This window comes from Vittaforma corneae (genome assembly GCF_000231115.1).
Source record: "Vittaforma corneae ATCC 50505 unplaced genomic scaffold supercont1.2, whole genome shotgun sequence".
NCBI lineage: Eukaryota > Fungi > Microsporidia > Nosematidae > Vittaforma > Vittaforma corneae.
This window is the reverse complement of record NW_006889835.1, coordinates 141675-163074: the sequence shown is the minus strand read 5'-3', so window position 1 is coordinate 163074 and position 21400 is coordinate 141675. Positions and strand designations below refer to the sequence as shown.

At 34.6% G+C, this 21400-nt stretch overlaps 15 protein-coding genes across 15 annotated transcripts; 12 read left to right on the top strand and 3 right to left on the bottom strand.

The window, feature by feature from the left end:
* Positions 1–109: 109 nt before the first annotated feature.
* On the bottom strand, positions 110–607 carry VICG_00364 (uncharacterized protein; the record flags this gene model as incomplete). The annotated part of the gene is made up of 1 exon (XM_007603755.1): positions 110–607. One exon carries the CDS (start codon positions 605–607, stop codon positions 110–112), a length of 498 nt encoding a protein of 165 aa, XP_007603817.1.
* Positions 608–903: 296 nt separating this feature from the next.
* On the top strand, positions 904–2166 carry VICG_00363 (uncharacterized protein; the record flags this gene model as incomplete). Its single annotated transcript, XM_007603754.1, has 1 exon — positions 904–2166. The coding sequence occupies one exon, from the start codon at positions 904–906 to the stop codon at positions 2164–2166; it is 1263 nt and encodes a 420-aa protein (XP_007603816.1).
* Positions 2167–2373: 207 nt separating this feature from the next.
* Positions 2374–3492, top strand: VICG_00362 (uncharacterized protein; the record flags this gene model as incomplete). The annotated part of the gene is made up of 1 exon (XM_007603753.1): positions 2374–3492. One exon carries the CDS (start codon positions 2374–2376, stop codon positions 3490–3492), a length of 1119 nt encoding a protein of 372 aa, XP_007603815.1.
* Positions 3493–3630: 138 nt separating this feature from the next.
* On the bottom strand, positions 3631–4200 carry VICG_00361 (uncharacterized protein; the record flags this gene model as incomplete). Its single annotated transcript, XM_007603752.1, has 1 exon — positions 3631–4200. One exon carries the CDS (start codon positions 4198–4200, stop codon positions 3631–3633), a length of 570 nt encoding a protein of 189 aa, XP_007603814.1.
* A 156-nt stretch (positions 4201–4356) lies between these two features.
* VICG_00360 (uncharacterized protein) lies at positions 4357–5997 on the top strand (the record flags this gene model as incomplete). Its single annotated transcript, XM_007603751.1, has 1 exon — positions 4357–5997. One exon carries the CDS (start codon positions 4357–4359, stop codon positions 5995–5997), a length of 1641 nt encoding a protein of 546 aa, XP_007603813.1.
* A 209-nt stretch (positions 5998–6206) lies between these two features.
* VICG_00359 (uncharacterized protein) lies at positions 6207–8615 on the top strand (the record flags this gene model as incomplete). The annotated part of the gene is made up of 1 exon (XM_007603750.1): positions 6207–8615. One exon carries the CDS (start codon positions 6207–6209, stop codon positions 8613–8615), a length of 2409 nt encoding a protein of 802 aa, XP_007603812.1.
* Positions 8616–8768: 153 nt separating this feature from the next.
* VICG_00358 (uncharacterized protein) lies at positions 8769–9164 on the top strand (the record flags this gene model as incomplete). Its single annotated transcript, XM_007603749.1, has 1 exon — positions 8769–9164. The coding sequence occupies one exon, from the start codon at positions 8769–8771 to the stop codon at positions 9162–9164; it is 396 nt and encodes a 131-aa protein (XP_007603811.1).
* Positions 9165–9368: 204 nt separating this feature from the next.
* VICG_00357 (uncharacterized protein) lies at positions 9369–10781 on the bottom strand (the record flags this gene model as incomplete). The annotated part of the gene is made up of 1 exon (XM_007603748.1): positions 9369–10781. The coding sequence occupies one exon, from the start codon at positions 10779–10781 to the stop codon at positions 9369–9371; it is 1413 nt and encodes a 470-aa protein (XP_007603810.1).
* A 159-nt stretch (positions 10782–10940) lies between these two features.
* On the top strand, positions 10941–12488 carry VICG_00356 (uncharacterized protein; the record flags this gene model as incomplete). Its single annotated transcript, XM_007603747.1, has 1 exon — positions 10941–12488. The coding sequence occupies one exon, from the start codon at positions 10941–10943 to the stop codon at positions 12486–12488; it is 1548 nt and encodes a 515-aa protein (XP_007603809.1).
* A 383-nt stretch (positions 12489–12871) lies between these two features.
* Positions 12872–13486, top strand: VICG_00355 (uncharacterized protein; the record flags this gene model as incomplete). Its single annotated transcript, XM_007603746.1, has 1 exon — positions 12872–13486. One exon carries the CDS (start codon positions 12872–12874, stop codon positions 13484–13486), a length of 615 nt encoding a protein of 204 aa, XP_007603808.1.
* A 23-nt stretch (positions 13487–13509) lies between these two features.
* Positions 13510–15333, top strand: VICG_00354 (uncharacterized protein; the record flags this gene model as incomplete). Its single annotated transcript, XM_007603745.1, has 1 exon — positions 13510–15333. The coding sequence occupies one exon, from the start codon at positions 13510–13512 to the stop codon at positions 15331–15333; it is 1824 nt and encodes a 607-aa protein (XP_007603807.1).
* A 205-nt stretch (positions 15334–15538) lies between these two features.
* VICG_00353 (uncharacterized protein) lies at positions 15539–17602 on the top strand (the record flags this gene model as incomplete). Its single annotated transcript, XM_007603744.1, has 1 exon — positions 15539–17602. The coding sequence occupies one exon, from the start codon at positions 15539–15541 to the stop codon at positions 17600–17602; it is 2064 nt and encodes a 687-aa protein (XP_007603806.1).
* A 208-nt stretch (positions 17603–17810) lies between these two features.
* VICG_00352 (FCP1-like phosphatase, phosphatase domain-containing protein) lies at positions 17811–19148 on the top strand (the record flags this gene model as incomplete). The annotated part of the gene is made up of 1 exon (XM_007603743.1): positions 17811–19148. The coding sequence occupies one exon, from the start codon at positions 17811–17813 to the stop codon at positions 19146–19148; it is 1338 nt and encodes a 445-aa protein (XP_007603805.1).
* A 310-nt stretch (positions 19149–19458) lies between these two features.
* VICG_00351 (pyrimidine 5'-nucleotidase) lies at positions 19459–20142 on the top strand (the record flags this gene model as incomplete). Its single annotated transcript, XM_007603742.1, has 1 exon — positions 19459–20142. One exon carries the CDS (start codon positions 19459–19461, stop codon positions 20140–20142), a length of 684 nt encoding a protein of 227 aa, XP_007603804.1.
* A 159-nt stretch (positions 20143–20301) lies between these two features.
* Positions 20302–21273, top strand: VICG_00350 (TIGR01213 family protein; the record flags this gene model as incomplete). The annotated part of the gene is made up of 1 exon (XM_007603741.1): positions 20302–21273. The coding sequence occupies one exon, from the start codon at positions 20302–20304 to the stop codon at positions 21271–21273; it is 972 nt and encodes a 323-aa protein (XP_007603803.1).
* Positions 21274–21400: the final 127 nt, after the last annotated feature.

Below are 21400 nucleotides of genomic sequence, written 5' to 3'. Positions count from 1 at the left end.
GATATTATTTATTGGAATATTCCACAAGCTCACATTCTTCTATTTAAACTACCATGCATTCAATATTAAGTCTGATCATAGTGTAATTTCAAAATAGAAGTGTACGCGTTTATTTACCCCATTTATTAAACAGTTCTTTTTCTATATCTTTTGATTTTGTTGGATTATGTGCATTTGTCTCATTCATTGTCTTTAAGTCCGATTCAGAGATGAAATCATTCCTCGTTTTATTCCTTTTGAGTACTTTTCTATTTTCAACAACATTATTTCCATCCATGGAATTTTCTTTGTGATATACAGTACAGCCTGAAATGTCCGTCTTGGATTCACCGTTTGCTTGTCTAATGATATTGGTGGAATCAGATAACAACCTTTTGTTGTTTAGTATGGTCTGTCGTATGGTTTTACACTGATTAAGTGCGTTTTCAATGGATGTAATGCTCTCATCTAATGTTTTTAACATCTGTTTATATGAAAGAATTTGATTGTATTCCGCTTTTATTGATTTTTTCATTATTTCCTCTTGCATTTGCATCTTCTGTGAGATTATCATCTTTAAATCGTTATTTTCTTTGGCTAGTTTGCTATTCTTATCTTGCATATTCATACTTTAAATTATCGGAATTTCACAGATGAGTCTTATTTACGGGCTGGTGGTTTATTTAATTTTCCAAATTAAAACGTGAATGGTGTATCTGGCATATTCCGATATTTATGACAGCATGATAGACACTGGATAGCTTGAGTTTTCGAGTGATCGCACATTCTCAACTTGCAAATTTTGATTCATTTGAATGTGCACTCTTTAAAAGACAAATCAGTGATTTTGCTAATTCTTCCTAAAAATTTCTAGAAATTTCTAGAAATTTTTTGAGAATATATTTTTTTAGTCTTAAAGAGACAATGAGCAACGACAGCAAAGGGTTCTACAAAGTATTGGAATTACAGCCTGGCGCAAGCATTGACGAAGTCAAAAAAGCATACAAAAAGAAGCAGATGGAACTACATCCGTCTGGCCCTGTTAGAAGAAAGATGAGAGATTCACCAGAATATAATGCAATGACTTCTGAGCAGAAGACTGCGAAAGAGGCAGAATTAGATGAATTAATTGCAACAGTCAATTCGGCCTTTACTGTGTTGAGTGACGAAAAGAAGAAAAAGGACTATGACTCAGGCATGGGGGAGTTTTCTGAATTTCCAGGCGGTGGATTTAGTGGTTTCAGTGGATTTAGTGGGTTTGATGGATTTGAAGATCTATTCTCACATATGGCAGGTGGAAGACAGCGTTCTGCAAAAGCAAATAAGGTTAAGAGTGTTGAGCACGATATAAAATTGGACATTAAAGATGTATTTCTTGGTAAAAAATGCAAGTTTAGAGTGAAGACAACTAAAATATGCAAGATGTGCAACGGTAAGGGTGGAAAAGATGTTACAAACTGTTCAAAATGCCAAGGAAAAGGAGTGGTCTTTGCCAAGTTTAATCTTGGAATAATCACAGGCTCTCAGCAAATTGAATGCCCAGATTGTGAAGGCAAAGGAACTATGATCAAGGGTCCCATGTGCTCTGAGTGTAAAGGCAGCAAGGTTGTTGATGATTCAAAAATTCTCGAGGTTAATATTAAACCAGGTGTGGAAGCGGGCGAAACAATATCATTTTCAAAGCAGGGAAACGAATATCCAGGATATGTTCAAGGTGACGTTGTTTTTACTGTTCAGATAAATGAAGATTCTAATAACTTCAGACTTGGCGACGATTATATTACCACAGCTGATGTTGACATATTAACGGCTCTGACTGGTGGTGTGCTGTACTACGATCATCCTGATGGTAGAAAATTGGCAGTTAATGTAAAGCCGTTCAAAGATTTTGATAATGTTGCAATTATTTTGTCAAATGAAGGATTCCTTGGAAGTAGAGGTATTCGCGGCAATATTTACATTAAGCCACATGTTCTCATAAACCCAGCTCTTGATCGTGCCAAGCTTAGCGAATATCTCAAGCCTATGCTGCATAAGCCGCATGGTAACTATTTCAGCACCAATGCTGCGCTGGGAAACCTTCCAAATCCACAGAAATCTGAAAGGAGACATCACCGAAGGGAAGAGTCGCCTGAAGGATATGGGTATGGGTTTGATGTTGGAAACTTTGCTTCTTTTTTCAGTTAAATCAATAAAACAAAAATATTTTTAATTTTTTACAAATCTTTTTGCTTTTATATAAATTTATTAAATGCTGGACGTGAATAGCAATATAAAAGTGCACAGTTGAATAAAGTTGTTTGTACATTCAGTATGGTGTGCTTAGTAAATTGTAATGTCTTTTTGTTTGCATTTCAGCTTTTACAGCATATTCTGTAAATTTCGTTGTCCCTCATGAAAAGCGAAATAGAAAAACAAGTGATTGAAGAGGAATACAAAATATGGAGGAAGAATGTTCCATATTTATATGATCTTGTCTACACAAGCACACTAAAATATTCATCGCCGTTCATTCAATGGTTTCCTGACGTGCAAAGAGTGGACAATATAAAATCTGTTCAAAGGTTGTTGATGACGACATTTTCAAATGGTGAGGATAAGGAAAACCTCCTTTTTAGCCAAATAACATTTCCAGACATGGTTGATGAAGACAGCTTAAACAATGCAGACATAGAGTTCAAAATCACTCAGTCCATTCCATTGCCTGTTGATGCAAATAAATGTAGATATTGTCCATTAGCTTCTAATATCATTGCATGTAGAACAGAGGCAGAAAGTATATTGATCTACGATTATACAAAACACTGTTCATTTAATTCTAATAAAGGTCCTGACCTGGAATTAAAAGGACACCTGGATGGCGGATTTGCCATTGACTGGAATTACTTGAAATTTGGACAGCTAGCTTCAGGTGGGAGAGATTTTCTGGTGAATGTATTTGATATTAATGGCGGTCTGATTTCATCTAAAAAGATTCACGAAGGAATAGTCAATGATATTTCATTTTCAAGATTTGAGCCCCACACCTTTTGTTCAGTTTCGGACGATTTAAGGGTTGCAATTAACGATACTCGAAATATTGAAAGTGCAGTTGTCTTGGAAAAAGCACACTTAAAATCTATTGAGTGTTGTGCATTTTCACCTTTTAAGAGTGAGTTGCTTGTAACTGGATCATCAGATTCCATTTTGAAGGTCTGGGATGTTAGGTCTTTGCAGACACCCCTGTTCGTACTAAGAGGCCATAATGATTCGTTAATAAACTGCAAGTGGTCACCACATTATGAAAGCTTGCTCGCTTCATGTTCAAAAGACCGCCGAGTAATTATATGGGATTTGAATAAGACTGATGTGATTGAGGGTGAGACTAGTCCAGAGATGTTATTTGTGCATGGTGGGCACACTGATCTTGTTGATGATTTGGATTGGAATCCAGCAGAGCCTATGGAAATTGCAAGTGTGTCGTGTGACGGCCTCTTCGAGGTCTGGAAGGTGCCACTTGAGGAGTTTATTTAATAAAAATATTGATATTTAACTATAATTTAACTAAACTTTAATAGTATCTGTTTCTTGGGTATAAAGCTATTAGAGCACAAACACTAACACTTTTGTCTACAATTTTAAACCAGATAAGTATATTCCTATTTATTCATCTTATACGTCATCATTTCGCATGTTCAAAATTACACTTTTTGAAGTTTTGTAATGTTCTTCAACAATTTCGTTAAACCTTTCTTCATCATCCTCAAACTTGAGAAGATAGCACCTCCCAAATTCTCTTGCCCACCGTGCCATCAACCCAATCTTACAAAATTCAAAGCCCATTTCATCGTTTCCAATCTTGATCATTTCACTAATATTTAAATATACCAACTCTTCAAAAGCCTCAAGACTGATTATTTTCTTATCCATATAGTCAATGAAATCCCTTACGGTGTTATTATGCAATATCCATATTAAATCGTCTGTATAATCAGCCTCTGTATCATCCTTGGATGTCCTAAATGATTCTTCTGATACCTCTCTGTCAACGGGTAAGAACTTATATTCCAGTTCTTGAAGCTCTTTGGTTTCTTCTTGGCTTAGATGTTTTTTGGTTTTAAGTTCATTTAATCTTTGAAGCCGTGTTTCTTTTATGAACTTTCTATAGCTTCTCGTGTCAATATTTTGGTGCACCTCTTCTTCTGAAGAGAGTGTTTCTGGATCTCGATACTTTAAGTTCATGGGTCAAGGAGCTTTCAAGAAGAGTGAATGAAATAGTGGGCAAACTGCCGTGAATAAGCATGTTATATAAAGATGCTCGCTAAATGTAAAATTATGGGGAAATTGGCTAAGTTCAAATATATTTTTTGTGTTGTAGTTTTGCATTTGACTACCCTCATGTTAGATGTTATAGAAAAGGTAAAGATCTTCAATCGTGACTTAAAATGTATATCTGATGATGGTGTATGGGTAGGTGGTTCTTCTAAAACTATTAAAAATATGCAAACTGGCATCGAAATACAAACTAGTTGTCCTGTAAACTCGATGAAGTCATTCAACAATAAAGTTCTGTTTGGCTTGGCAGATGGAAGACTAGGGCTGCTGGATGAAAGAAATGCTGTGGAGTATGTAAATTTGCATGATAAAAATATATGTACGATAGATTGCTATGAAAACTTTATTTTGTGTGGCTCATGGGATCATTTGGCAGTCTTATTGATTCCAACAGAAAACGATAAGTCAGATGTTTGCCTAGGTGGAAACTTCTATATTAAACAAGTTTTTCAACATCCACAAACAGTTTGGAAGGCTATTTTCATTAACAAAAATACATTTGCGACAGGATGTGCCGACAATGCTATAAGAATATTTAAAGACAATGTGCTATTTAAGGAAATGCATTGCCATGCAAATGTGGTTAGAAGTCTTTGTTTCAGTGATAGTATTATTTACAGTATAGATAACTACGGAAAACTGTTAAAAATTACTATGCAGGGTGAAATATTAAAAAGCCGCAACCTAGATGAGATGTGCTTTGACATTTGCCTATATCAAGACATTATGCTGATCTGTGGAGATAACGGCAGAGTATTTGCAGTTGATAAAACCCTTCAGGTATTATTCAGCAAGAAATTGCCATGCCCAACATGCTGGAGTATCAGAGTTGTCAAGAATAGAATATCTATTGCAGGCAGTGATGGAACAATGTATTTCTTAACTGTCAATGAAGATGAAATTGTTGAAGAGGATAGTACAGACACGGACAATCAATCTAACCAGCTACAAAAAACAAATTCCAGTCACACAAATGAGGGTGTCTTTGTTTCGGAAGGCGTTAAATACAAAGTAGAAAATAGTAAAATCTACAAGGAATTGGGATCTCGATGGGTGTTGGTTGGAGATGCACAAGGAAGCTATGATCACTCGTTTGATGTAGAACTAGGAGACAAGAAATACGTACTCTCATTCAACGATAACGAAAATGTCCACGAGGTTGCTTCAAGATTCATACATGAAAATAAAATTAACCCAACACATCATCAAGAAATTGTAGACTATATTAACAAGAATTACAAAAGATCAACTCTGTTTAAGAAATATGATGCTATAAATATTGAAGGAATTTCAAAGCTCCTTCCGGACCATCCCATCGTCTCTACTATCAGAGAAATTGCAGGAGGTGCAAAGTATTCAATTTTAAAATGCAGGAAGAAGAATGTTTATCATGTAGAAGACTTGCTTTTCAACTTTACAAGCATTCCGCTTTTTGTAATTTTAGATATTTGTAAATATCTATACTGCAAAGAAATATGGATTGATCTCTCTTTTTTGTTTAATTACGAATTTCAAAATAAAAAAGAGGCCAAGGCATTTGTGTTTTTGATGACAAATATGGTTGAGGATCCTCCATTTGATCTCTCGAAGCTTAATGCAAAAGTAAAAAGACTAAGAGACCTTGGATACTTGACACTTGATGATGTTTTGAAATATAATGATAACTGTCAAATTAAAAATCAATACGGAGAAAATAAAAATTAAGTCAATACTGCCAACTGTCTGTCATGGCTAAACTTTATTAATGAACGTCGGCGTTTTATTTCTTTGTTTATTTGAAGCAATATTGCGTGTATTTAACCATTTGTTTTGATGTTCAGTGTAGCATTTTAACTGTTTACCTTATTTAATAATAAAGTAAGTGTTTCAGATTATTTGGTTTGTGTTTATATTTAAATGGTGAAATAAACAATATGGAAATAGGAAGAAGAATGCTAAGTGAGTCAGAGTTCTCAAATCTTTGGGGTGTGCTTTACCAGGAGTTTTATAATCTTTCTGTAACAAATACCTGTGATGCTACATTAGTTTACAACACAATCTACATCATTTGCACTTCTGGTTCATCTTTTGAGAACAAGCTATATTGGAAAATTGGGGATTTTCTACTAAACAGATGCAAAATTCACAGAGACCAAATTATTGAATCGAAGGACTACATTGGTGAGTATATCATTAGATTTGAAGAGTATCAAAAATTGGTTGAGAGTATCCATTCGTTAGGAACATTTTTAAATGACTGTGTAAAGGAGAAGAAATTGAATGAGTTTGGATATTTGTTGTGGGAAAGAATGGTCATACAGTCCTTTAATGACACGTTTTTCATCGATGTTTTTCAGTATCCGGGCGATATAATGAAAATTTTGAATAGCTTTGAAAAAATTACACCCGATACTAATCAGAAATTATTATACTATAGGGAAAAATATGAAAAAGTTGCACTGCAACAGATCAGATCAAAGTATAAAACCATAGGCTTTTCTAGTTTATTAGAGTTCTGTGATGTTACAAAAATAATAGTAAGTAGAGAAACTGAGTATATGAAAAGATACATGCTCTCTTGTAGCTACGATCGTGTTAAGCAGGTGCTAGAGGAATGTCTTCTGTCTGTTAAGTATTATGAATTGTTGGTTAACCTCAAAAATTTCTTCCACATAAATAATCTTGAAAACTACAACAGCTTTATAAACAATTTCCTTAATACGGAGGAAAATAGCCAAAATTCAGTTTTGTCTAATAATTTAAAATATAACAGAGATGATTACAGAAGTCTGAATCAAATTGAAGATGATAGCAGGTCTGACTTTACCGTCTCATTTGAGCCTGGCCACAAACCCATATCCGACAGAGCTGATGATTCTGAAAACATTTCAGGCGCCTTTGTCTGTGATAACCAAAATATACTGTCCGTTTCTGATGGATATGAGCATTTAAATGACGAAAAGATTGACATCACAAAGATTTATATTGAAAATATTTTCAGAACTAATAAGACTTTCGTTCAGCTTCAGGGGATTATCAACAAGAAAAGAGAAAATACATTCGAGATCGCCAAATACAAATCCTATAATCCAGTATTCATAAATATCATGGAGTCGCTGGGAATCTTAGATGCCGGATTTGCTCTTATCAAGAAAGCATATGCCTTATATATTGAATCAATGTTAAAATCAAATATGAATGTGCTGGAATCATCTGTCAAGCAAGTGCATTTAATGCTAGAAACGCTTGATATTTTTTGTAATGCTGATTGCCAGTACATTCTTTATTCGCTATTTAGACAATATCTTCAGCGAACAAAGCCCTGCTTTATGAAAAGATTGTGTGAGTTTACTCAACAGATGGTGGTTGGTGATAAAGAAGACTTGATTTCCAATCTAAAGCCATTTGAGCCCGATGAAAATACAAAGATATTTTGTACGTCCATGGAGCTAATCAGCGACAGGTCTGAATTTATGAACATGTATCAAAACGCATTGAAAGAGAGAATAATATCAGGCGAAAGCAATCTAAGAAAAGAGTATTCGATATTAAATAGCATGGAAATATCACAAGATGATAGGCTTTATAAAATGCTCGAGGAGATTGAAGAGTGTAGGTCCAAATTTAAGCTTCTTAACTCCATATACTGGAATATTGAACCGGAAAATTCGTCGCTGATTCTTCCTGTCGATCTTTTGAGAGAACTCAAGGCCGAAGTGCCAAATCTTACTATTTTAAATTCAAATGGGAAGCTACCCTTGTCTTTCAGTTCTCAAAATCATCAATGTATTGATTCAGTTGAAATGAAATATAGGCTGAAGGGTGAGGATTCACAAGAAAAGACTGTTCAGATTGCACATCAATACTCAAGGATAGTGCTGAGCATCAATGGGATACTTATAAGAATGAATATTTACCAGTACATAGTTATTGATCGTCTCTACAAAGGGCCTGAAAACATTGCTAATATTGCAAAGATGACAGGAATTTCTGATCAAATATTAAAAACAGTGATTCATTCACTGATGGAGCACAGCATATTAAAGTTTGCACGTGGATTCTATTACCTGAGCTGTGAGGACATTCAAGAATGTGATATTTCTTGCATCGGAAATCAAGAAGAAAGGATGATATTAGACGTCTGTGTTGACAGTTACATTCAAGCACTTGGTGTAAAGGTGTTAAAAAAAGTAAAAAGAATAGATGTAGGCAAATTAATTAAAGAAATTAAGGGATTGTCGAGATTAGAAGTCAATGAGGAGTTTGTAACTGATTCTCTGAAAAAATTGGTTGATAAGGGCATGGCTGAGACAAAGAATAACACTATTGAGTATGTCTTTTGAATAAAAACTCAAATATTTTATATTACTAAAGCCATTCAGTACTGTTGTCTGTTTTTTAGGTTATACTAGCAGAGCCTTTTTATTTGTAGAATGATTTAAAATAATCTCTTTGGCATTCCGCCAAGTACTAAAAATATTTAAAATTTCAGATCCATGTTTTTTACTAAAATACCAGAAAACGAAAACATCAAAGACTACTATGAAATAAAAGTCGATGGTAAAATATTTTATGGCCCAAGACAGCAGAGTAGTGAAAAGAATGCTGGTGTCAAAAGAAGGTACAGTGATCAGTTTAAAGATCCGCTCTTTACTGCCAAGGACACTTATAGAAAGTTGAATATGATAAAACAGTTCAAAATAAAATACAAAGACATAGGGTTAATTACAAAAAGATATATTGATTGTATTGAAAACTGCATTTGTATTTTAGAAAAAGAGTTTTCCATTGTGCCAAGAACGGTGTTCCAGTCATTTGATTTGAAACAGCTAGGGATTAACCCTGATGATTTTGGAGTGGAGAAAGAGGAGTGTGCCTCAGAGTCAGAATAATGGTTCAATATTACCATGGCAGTAGAAAATGATATTTGTATTGAAACTGTTTTCCAGTATTAAGTAGAGTTTAACTAGAAAATATGGAAATAATATCAAATTTTGGAATTTTAGCAATGGCCAGTGTGTTTAAACATACTTGATAGGCATCTATTCGTGTTTCTTTTTAGCCAGTCGATTTTCCTGTCCATTATTTGTTCCTGTTCAAAGGACTATAAACGTAATGATCAGAATAAGATTGATTATTACTTCTATCACTGCTATAATTTGTAGGGTTTTGATGGGTGAAGTATCTTCATCTGTAGTTACGTTTTTTTTAAATATTAAATTAATTTTTGATATGTCAACCCTCCTAACAAATCCAAAAATTGGCAGATTGTGGATTCCCTTGGTGTCCTGCAATATCTCTTTAAGACATTGAGTATATTTTGTAATAAACTTGATTTGATTTTCATCGAACCTTACAACATTTTCAACATTAGGCTTATTTTCTTCTTCAGTCACTTCGAATGGTTGCTCATGCAATTCTCCTCCGAGTTTCTTTGCATCTACGCGGACTGTCTTTTTTGGTTCTCTTACTACCACTGCCCAGAGCTTATTGAGTATGTAATACTTTATAGTTCCATTTATAAGGTTATCTAAAACATCCCTACATGAAAGGTATTGTTTAATATCAGCGTTTTCAACAGTGTTGAAAATAACTGTATTAAAAATCAACAACATGAAATCTTTATAGTCTATTACCTTCTCGCATTTGGCATCAATAGTACTTTGGGACAGCAAAGCCAGCATATCAATCCACGAACTAAGAGCGAAGTATGATACGGTCAGTCCATATGAAAACTCAGCTTTTCCATTCTCATTTTGGATTAGCTCTTCAAAATAGGCATCAATATCCTTTGAGGCCTTTACAAGTGCACTGAAACTTGATCTTGCTGTATTAGAATGAATTGCGTTGCGGTTTAGTAAATCCACTAAATGTTCCAAGCATGTTGATACTGTGGTAATCATTTTTTTAATGCTCTTAAAATTTTTAATGTAAAGAGAAAAATCAACAGTTGTTTTGAACCTAGCACTTAGCTCACCAAGAAACCTGAGACAAACTTTTCTAAGAAAGCATTCAAAATTTTTGTTATTGCCACTGCTGTGATATTTGAGTATGTCTTTCATGAATATATCTAATGAATGAACAAACTTTTCTTTTTGAGAATTCGCCTTGCCTTTTTCATAAAAGTGTGCGGAGGACTTGGGAATGTTTTTGGGCTCTGACATCGTTGTAAACTTCCTGTATATATTTCCAAATCCATTCAACTCTCTCAGTTCCTCTTCTTTTGAATCTATGTAATATTCTTGTATGTTATCCTCAGTTACTTTAATTAAAAATGCTAATGCATCAGAAATTGTCTTGTTTGCTTTGTTCGCCTCAAAAGAATCAACAATTTCTGAAAGATAGTTGATGTTTTCAATGTATTTTTTGCACACTGAAAATTTTAATTTTTCATCACTAAACATTCCAACTACCCCCATTTTTGGCACATCTGCATTTCTGCCAGGCGGCGCCGTTTCCAAAGTGAGACCGGCAAAAAGACCTATAATACAGTGTATTGCTCTCAGCATTTGTCTCCTTTTAAATCAATCCAATATAATTCAGTCAGCCAATAAATAACAGTTGGATTATTTTATAAATTAACTTGTATCATACAACCTAAAAAGACGTTTGTTGCTAAGGTGGCTTTTATAATTATTGGATCGATTTCTTCTTCCCCATTGTTGGCAATGGACACTACTAGATATGATCTCAAGAGCAATAGTGCAATACCCGATGAAGCATGCATAAAGAATAGCCAGGACTACAAATTTCCAGACCCAGAAGATTTTATTAATTCTTCATACATGGACTTTTCAATTCTTGAATTACAAGATGTACTCATTGCCTTTTCTAAGAGTATTTCAGAAACAAAAGCAAGACTCAACTATCTTATTCCTAAGAACTTTGCCAAATTTATCAGCTGCAAAGGCACGATGGAGCAGATTTGCGATGATTATTCCAAGAATAATATCGCCTCATCAAACTCTAGCAGTTCAATATCATTCATAGTGTCAAAGTTTGAAAGCTTACTAAAAAAGCATAATATCAACCTGGACGAAATCGATGAGGAGTCTGTTACTATTGAAGTGAGCGAGGATGCAGCAATGATGAATCTCAAGGAAATGCTAAGATCAAATATATTAAATTTCTCCATTTTCATGGAAACCCTTGGAAAGTACAGGAAATTGGTTGAAAATTCCAAAAAACTAGACGCAATTAAACCAGAAATAATAGATTTCTTAACGGCAGTATATGAAAAGATTGTTGGAGAAGAAACTCCATTTGAAGAGATGTGTAATCTCACTGACATTTACCTTACAGCAGCGTCATACCAAAATGACTACACTTTTGATCAAAAAAGGTTGAAAATTATGAACACCATCCTAGTTAACTTTAAAGAATCAACATACTCCAGAATGAGAGTGTCCGATGAATATTATAAATACCTCTTCAAGTCTATAATTAAGGTCCTGGAATATCTCAAAGAAGAACAGGTGGAGGAAGCAATACATCATTTCTTCAAAATGTTTTACAGCTTGCTTTGTAAAACTGATCCAAAATATTGTAGAATCGTACTTAGGCAGATTGCAGACTTTACAAAATCTATAAACACAACAGCTAGTAGCATAAGAGAGTTCCGAGAGTCATTGTCTGATTTAAAAACTGATTTATTTAACTTTTTTGTTTCAACAGCCAGTGTGGATGAGTGTGTGGAAATATTTAACGTTTTCTTGAGTATATTTAATGAAAGAGAGACGAAGAAAGCACAAGACATTCTCTTAAAGAAGACAGAAAGGCATTTGATTAGTTCCGAAAGACACGGGTTTGAGTTTTTGAGGGATCAAGCCAAAGACGTCAAAACCATATCTTCATGCCTGGGATCGAGGGAGAGTAGGAATATGAAACAGCTCAAGAAGAGAATTGGAGAGAAAAAGGACGCTGAAATTCAGGAAATTGTGAAAGGCTTTAAACTGTCATTTGAAGTACTAAACGGTGTGGATGATGGTGTTATTAACATGGAGACAAAAATACTGATGGAAGCAGTGAAGATTATTGACAGATCCAAAGAGTACCACACGCAAATACTCTGTGAATGTAGAGACTTGATAGTCAAGCATGGGGTAATTTTATACTTTCTAAGATCATATTTGAAATTAGAAACGCCCGTGCTAAGCGAGGAAGAAAGGAATAGAGTAGAGTCTCTTTCGTTCCAATTCGGATTTCTTGTTAATTAAAAATAGTATGCTTGTTCTAGTTTACTTTGGTTTTGAAATTGTAGTATTTTGAGTTTTTGAATTATTTTTTGTTTAAATATTTTTATTTAAAAATTTTGGTTGTAAAATACGCTGGAATGAAACGGTTAAGCAATTGGTTTGTATGAAAAATTAAGTTGCTCTGTTCAGCCAAATATACTTTTTGTTTTTCTAGTAATTTCATACTAGCTACTAACTTTTTGATTTCTGCTACTTAACTGTATTTGGTATAAATTGCAAATCTGTTTGCTTAAACAGTGAAAAGAAGGTCGTTAGACAATGTGAATCAAGCACAATGGCCTGGGTTTTGATTGCAACTCCTTTAAAAGATTTATAAAAATAAAAATTTTTTGCCCCAAAAAGCAATGAAAAGCATGCATATTTTAGTATATTTTTTTTCTCTAGCAAAGTGCACGGAGCACACGTCAAATAATACTCCTATTATAACTCCAACTGCGCCACCATATGATGACCAACCACCAGCATATTCTCCTTTTTATGGTTATCAAAATGAAGCATACCAGCATCCTAGCCAGTACGGATTTACCAATTATAATGTACCGCAATATCCACCACCTCCTTATTCAAGCCTTGGACAAGAGACTGGATATGTAAATTTGAGCGAACAGCCGCCAAATCCACAGTTTGGATTTTATGGACAGTCAACGCCACAGTATCCGTCTCCCTATTTCCAACAAGGAGCTGGAGATGTCAATCGTAATGAACCAGGAATGTTTTATCCAGAAGAGGAGGGCGAATCTACCGAGAAACTGCCGATTACTGATGATGATAATGGGGATCAGGGTAGATTATATCCAAGTTTAGACGACTTGCTAGGTAGTTCGGATCAAGCATCAGACAGCCTAGAATGGGAAGAAGAAATAGGGGAAATAAGAGCAAAAAAAGGAATGCTAGAAGAGCAAGGAACGAAACACATGATAGTCCACAGGATGATGATTCTGAAACCCGTGCATTCTTAGATGAATATTCAAGGCTTAAATCCATGATTAATGCAATAAGAGCAGATGCAGGGAGATATCACACAGTTCTTGCAAAAAATGGCATTTCACAAGACTTTGAATTGCCTTTTATTGTTTATGATCAATATCTGAGTATTGTTAATTCTAAACTTAAAAAATTATTCAGCATCGATATTAACGATTTGAAGACGGAAAATCTTCGTGGATATCTTAAAAATCGGGTGGCTCCACACATAAGTTCCTGTTTTCATCCAGATGAGCCTTTTGAACTTTTTGCACATTTCCGTCATGGCCATAAGGCATTTTCCTTCTTTATTGAAGAGCTTCGTAAAAAAGGAGTGCGCTTTGCAAATGAGCACGAGTCTGTAACAGCATTTCAGGCTCTTAAGCAGTTTTTTAGGCTAGGTGGTAAGTCAGAAATTAGAGATGATGGCCATTCCAAAGAGCTTCATAGTGCTTTGAACAGCTTTGATACACTCTTGACATTTCTAAAGGAAGAAAAGTCAACTGAAACAGATGAAGTCCTTCCATTTTCAGAGATCTGTTCGCTTTTTGTAATGCATCTTGACTACCTTAATAGCATCCGAGCATTTGCACCTAACAGTAGCTATCCTGATATTTTAGAGCTCATTAGAAATGCATATCTTAGTCTTTTGAAATTAAACTATATTTCGCATAGTGTTATGAAGAATTGGATTGATCCAACAGAGCTTCATTCATTAACTGATTCAAAGATTCAAAGATTCAATTTTCTTAAACAGGAGATGCATTCGGTCCTTAAGTCGTTCAACATAAATGTGATGATTCTTATAAACTTGATAGATGTACGATTTGCAACCATGGAAATACATTTTAGACATGTCTTTAGAACGCTTTCTATTATCAGGTCAATCAATTCACTATTCAAAATTTGTACTGATTTAATGCTGTTAGCTGTACAGAAAAGGAGCATTACACGCGAAAATGCCCGAACATTTATCGATGATATGGCATTTATATCTTCAAACATCACTCTTTATTCTCTTGACGATAAATTCATAAAAACAGGTGAATTTGCAGAACTCTTCGATCTTCCTCTTTCTGAGACTAACCAGTCATTCTTCAGTGGCCGTGCCTGGCCGTTTGCCAGATTTTTTAGTAGAGGTGACAAGCAGGAAGAACACGTGAGAGACCACTTAAGATCATGCACCACTATTCTTAGTCCCCTGGAATCAGACATTGATGCTATTTCGAGTGAATACAAGAATAATGAAATAGACATAAAAATTAAAAACATTGCTACAAAGAAGAAAGAGAAAGACTTGGACGTTGCTGTTAGGCAGAAGTTTCCCGAATTTTTCGAGAATCCTGAAGCACGGCTGGACAGAATGTTGGAACTTGTATTATTTGTAACAGAAAAGAACTTGTCATCGTGCAAGTCAGCAATCAAAGATGAAAAGCAGCTTAGTGTGGCAGTTGAACAGATAAAAAGGGCATTTAAAGAAGCAAGCTATTCTAAATTCAAACTAAGGGAAAGGACTGATAGGCTATTTGAATTGTACAACGTTGCTGTAAGTCAAAATGATCCAAATTTCAGAAAGATTTCATTTGAAACAACAGGATTCAGACCAGTGCTGGACATAATTTTTGAAAAATTCAACAGATCAGCACAAACAGAAAAAGAATACCAAATTTTGAGTGAGCTTGCAGCATTGGAAGTCCAAAAGAAAATGGCAATGATTGCTATTTGGATTTTGATTATGACAGACACTGTTCTGATTGTATTCAACCGTATCAAAGGAAGGCCATCGACTCGAAAAATTAATGCTCGTCGTCGGGAACCACCTCGATATAATTACTATCATTAAATTTTTTAGTCTCGATTTTACTGCTACTTTGCATTGCTGCCCAATTTTTATGTTAGTATTGTTTGAAAGAATTTAGGTATCATAAACACATCTTGCTGTCTTTACAGTTAAACAGCCTTCTTGAAATACTGTCTATTGCTTCCTTCCAACTTCAAAATTGTTCTCCTTTTTACTTCAGAAGAGTTTTTACCCCCTAGCTCTCTTCATGAATATTCGACAAATCTTATTTTGTTGGAATGCATTAGCATTGATGCTTAGTCCTACACTGGCACAAGAGCTGTCCACAATGTCCTCCTCTAGATATCTCTCAGTGAATCAAAAAAGAAAACTATTGCAAGCATATTACAATGAAGTTTCAAAATATATTCTATCCCCGGTGGAGGAGAATCCTACATCCAAACAGGAACAGAGTTATGAAAATACACTCGCAAGCTTGAAGTTAAAACTCAAGAAGCTGGATGCTAATGACAACATAGGACGCCAGTTTAGAAAAATTTTCAAGTATAATTGTCTTTTGAATAAGCCAAAACTAAGACAGGCTATGGTAACTAATAAACACGACAGCTGTGAGGCGATTGACATGCTTTTATATAGATTTTACAGACGAGATGCTGAAAAATATTTTGGAGCTTTGGCTAAAAGTGAGAAGATAAAGAAAAAAGACAGCTTTCTACATACTTTCAAGTGCCTCAGTTATTTTCATAGAGTTTTTTATAAAATTTCTCAAAAGAGTCGCGTAGAGATTGACCCCAAAACGGACCATCTATCTACTGAGAATCTTCTTATGAGAATTGAGGGTATTTACTACCCAGCATATCATAAAACTAGTACTTTTTCATCAGAAAAGGCCCCTGATTACTTTGATGGTTTGATGAAGTTAGTAATTGATTTTAACAAAACGGCAGATGTAACAGTCACAAAGGATAACAAGAAAGAACAATCCACACTAAGCTCCCACTTTATTAACGAAACTGATAGGTTTTTGAGGAAATTTAGAGGTATTAGCAAAAAGATACTTCAATCCGTGACTTTCACTAGCGCTATTGATAAATTTAAAGTACAGTTGTATCTTGAACTTATACACGATAGAATCGATGTTGCCTCAATTGGATTTGAGTTAATATTATCAAATGATCAGCCTCAAGACAGGGAGGATTTTGTGGAGACAATTCTAAACTATATTTCAAAAGTATTCATTTTTTCATTATTTGATTTCATCGATCAGGACCAGTTTAATAGTATGGTTTCAAGAGTTGTTAAAGGAGATGAGTCAGCAACTAAATGTGTTGATAGTTTTCTGGATGCGGTAAACAATGATACAGTCCTTTCTAGAACCAGTGATTTGGGTATTCAATACTGGATACCCAGTCAAGCGGATATTGTTAAAGTCTTCAAAACTCAACAAAGTGATTTGTTGAAGGCTGGAGACACTCCAAAAGGTGCAGTGGCCACATTTGGTGGCTATGTTACAGAGCCGATTAAGCGTGGTGCAAGCTACGTGGGCAGTTTTTTTGATTTCAAGGGAATACTTACGACTCCAGATGATAAGGAGTTGGAAGGTCTTGATAGGAACGAAGTAAGGAGGGAAATGGAATTTGCAATTGAATTTATTCGGGAGAAAGAAGATGATTTCTCAACTGAAGAGGAATACAACCCTGAGGAAAAGACTACTTCGGACTTTGGTAGGAAAAAGGCCTATTCATTAATGCAGAAAAAGGCCATTCTTGAACAGATTGTTGAAAAATTGAAGGCTGAAGAAAGAGTTGTTTTTGAAGGATATTCCAAGGCTGCCTCGTTGTATTATGATTTTCAAAAGATCTTTCGAATGATTTTAGACCAGGATGTTGACCCATCTTCACTGAAGAGATTGATTATTGTCTCAAGTGGGGCAATAACAAATGATTTTTTGAATGAGATAAATGATGAATTGGTGACTAGAAAGGTGCAGAGACAGAACGTAGTATACTATATGTATAGTTTCTCTGAAAAGCTTTTGCGAATATTTAAAAACAGCAGAAGAAGCTTCAGTATGAGTTTTGAAGCATTTCTCAAGCATTGTTGCAGTTATCTGAAATCGGCTGATAAGCCTAATGTACAAATAGAAAGTGATGGTGAAAGTCATAGTTCGTTTTTGACCTTCCTTAAATATAATTCAGTGTTCTTGCTAATATTGTGCCTTGTACTACTTTTTATAAGGTACTCACCTAAATCGCTTGATGGAGATGAATCTAGCAAAAGACCCAGTAGACGTAGAAGAGTTAGAACATAGTTAGCTGTATTGGTTGTAGTTCAATAAATATTATCTATTAAACATAGCATTTAGATGTTATTCGTACATTTGATCTGTATGGCTTTATGTGCTTGCACTATGAGAGCTTTGCATGTCTATTTCGATGCTTAGTCTTGAAATATACTCCATGTGTTTAGATTATTAGTTGTTATTTATTAATTTCATCTCGTGCCCTTCGATCACGTAGATGCAAAATCGGAACGTCCAAATGAAGATTAAAGACTGCCTGAATGACGAAACGCTGATTGAAGCCAATAATTGTACACACAGTCTTAGGATTGATTCACTTTGTGCAATTTGTGGTGCAGAGATACTAAAAGGCACAGATCTCGTTCCAGTTTTACATCACACGGATAGAGTTTTTCAAACTTCAGAAGAAGCTCGCAAACTACAGAAAATAAGAAACAAGCAGCTAAATGAGGAAAAGAAAATGATTTTAATACTGGATCTTGACCAAACAATTCTTCATACAACTCTTTGGAAAATCGATTGTGATTTTACATTTTCAATTTCATCAACAATGTTTTATGTAAAGTTAAGGCCTCATTTAAACAGGTTTTTAGAGAAAATTTCAAAAATGTTTGAGATACACATTTATACGATGGGGACCAGGGAATATGTAACAGAAATATGTAAGGCTATAGATCCAAATGGCATATATTTTGGGGATAGAATAGTTTCAAGAAATGAAAATTTCAATGAGCTGAAGAAATCAATAGAAAGGATAACATGCATATCAAGGAATGTTGTTATTATAGATGACAGGGCTGATGTATGGAATTACAGTAAGAATCTCGTTCTGATACGACCTTTTTGGTATAGAGACAAGATGAATATTAATGATACTTCTGGAGAACCCTTGTACCTTGAAATCAGCAAAAAAAAGAGCGATGATATTTCATCTGATCAAAATCTAAGACAAAGCATCAAAGATTCAGCCGACTACACAAAGATAGAATCAAATATAGAAGTAAATGGCAATAACGAGGAAGGGCCATCTTTAAACAGCAACTTGCTTGTAGAAACGGCTTCAAATGATGATGTGAGCAATGCAGTAGTAGAACACCCACATCCAACTACGGTGAAGAGTCAGAAAATACTATCGACAATGAGCAGAGAGTATTCACCCGAAGAGAAAGCCAAGTTGGCTGAATCAATCAACGATAAAGAATTGCTGAAAATGCTGAAAATCTTAAAAAGTGTTCATAGGAAATATTTTGAGTGCAAGAAAAGAGCCAGTAAAATTCTTAGGTTGGTGTTTATGAAGAATATTAAAATTGCATCTAAGATTGAACATTTTCCTCTTATCATATTTTCTGGAGCTACGGTTGATTTAGAAAATCCACAGTTTGTTTTGGAAGACCAGGACTTAGCAGAAAAGTGCAAAGCTAAGAATATTAGGCTGGTCTGGATTTATGAGTGTATTTACAGAAGAAGGATGGTTCCAACTGACTCGTATGTTATTTCAGACTTCTCTGTTACTGATGACTATCAAGCATTATTAGAATCAGAGTTTTTTGGATGAAAGGAGTATTTAATGGATATTCGCATTTGCTAAACTCAAGCATGGAGTGCATTCCTGGGTTTAAGCTGGTTCTCCATTAATTTGCTGTTATGTCTTAAATTAACTACTTTCATCACTCTTTAAATCACATTTTTAATAAAAATGCTATTTATAATTTATAAACAGTGCTTTGTAATATAAAATACTGGCTTTTGGCGTGGGTTGCTTGTAGTTTCCTTGTTGCTGTCTTTTTAGTTATCCATCAAGTTTGATAGATTGTTTTATTTATTTTACTATAAAAACTTTTCATGGTTTTGGCCCCCTCTTTTCCATGATGCTGTCAGATCTGTCAGACAAGTATATTGAAATGTGTACTCGAAATATGGGCTTGAAGCATCCTGTTCCGATACATAACGAAATGGCTATTGTATTTGATATGGATGATTGTTTATTTCAGAGTAGTGAGCTTGCAGAATATGAAAAAAATCACATCAAAGACAGCTATCTTCAACTTTCAAATTCTGATGAAGAGACATGGGTGGCCCATTTATCTAATTTTAATTTGTACCGTGAAATTTTTCACAGCACTCTCAAAATGGATTTGTTTGAGTTTTCTGAGAAGTACGAGCGTCCAAAGCTTGATAGCTTTGTCAAACCTGACATTGAACTGAAAACTTTATTGGAAAAAATCAAAATAAGAAAATTTTGCTTTACAAACGCATGCCGGTACAGAGCCAAGCATGTGCTTAGCTACCTTCAGCTTGAAGATGTATTTGAGGCTGTAATTTGTACAGACATAGTGGATACTGAGTTTATATGCAAACCACAGAAGCAAGCATATGAGTTTTTAGAAAACTATCTTTCTGTTTCTAACCCCCAGAACATCTACTTTTTTGATGACTCTCTCAAAAATATTGAGGGTGCTAATACCGTTGGGTGGAACACGGTTCATGTGTGTGAAGACATAAAAAGGCATATCAATGAGCTTGCAACAAGAGTTACTCTATTTGAATGAACATGAGTGCTTTCTTTATAAATAAATGGTCTTTTAGAACTATAACTGGTATTAAGCATTCATCCTTAGCACGTAGTGCAAAGTTGTAGTTATTTTATAAAAACAAATAATATTTTATATCGCCTTTTATGCAGTTCTAGTAAAATTCTTCAATGAGCCATGGACATTGTCCTACGCAACATAGAATCTGCACTTTTCAACTCAAAAATGGCAAAGTACTCAAATACAGTATATCAAATCAAGAATAGTAACGTAGAAGAAAAAGAAATGCTCAAGTCTCTTCTAAAGCAGGGCAATTGCAATGAAAACCATACAGTTGTAGAAATTGACTACTCACCGATTTCAGAAAACTTCAGTAAGAGAAAAGGTGATTTTGCTGGTGTTGAAGAGTTTACCTTTGGTGAAAATCAGCCTAGAATTAGAATTCGAAATTCTCCCCTTTATATTTATGGCAAATATGTTAAAATGTCTAGAGAAATGTGCCAGACACCCTTGTTTATCAATGGTGTTGAAAAAACCTGCAAAAACGTATCAGATTTTAGTGGAAATTTTCAAAAATTTTTTGGAGCCTCCTCAGTGAAATTCATGGGATGTGGCAGAGAAGACATTGATGTTAGGTGCTTAAAAGGTAGACCATTCGTCCTGGAGATTGTCAATCCTACCAGGAACCTTAATCCGGACCAAATTTCAGTAAAGCTGTACAAAGAAATTGACATTGTGGATTGCTATGTCGTTAAAAGAGAATGCAAGGACTTTATAAATTGCACATCACCTCAAAAATTTTATAATTTGCTGATATTTTCAGAAAATAAACTTAATTTTGAAAAAATTTACAATATTGAACAGAAAACACCCTTAAGAGTACTTCATAGAAGAGCAAATATGGTTAGAAATAAACAGATTGAAGTATTAAGAGTGAGTATGCTTGAGAAAGATGGGTACTATTATGATATCGACATTAAAGCCTCCTCGGGGGCCTATATTAAAGAGTGGGTCACTGGAGATTTTAACAGGACAATCCCAAATTTAGGTGCTGATTTGCTTGAACTGGATGTTATTTGTGTTGATCTCGAAATTCCAAAAGAGTATATCATCAATAAAGTTAAGCTTGAAAGACTAAAGGATAATTAAACTGTGTTCAATATTGAAAATACAAATGTCTCATGAATGTAAAATGCATTTAAGCTTATAGTATTGGATTTTCACAAAAAGACAACCGTATTGACTGATGCTAATGTATTTCCAGGATGTGATCAAT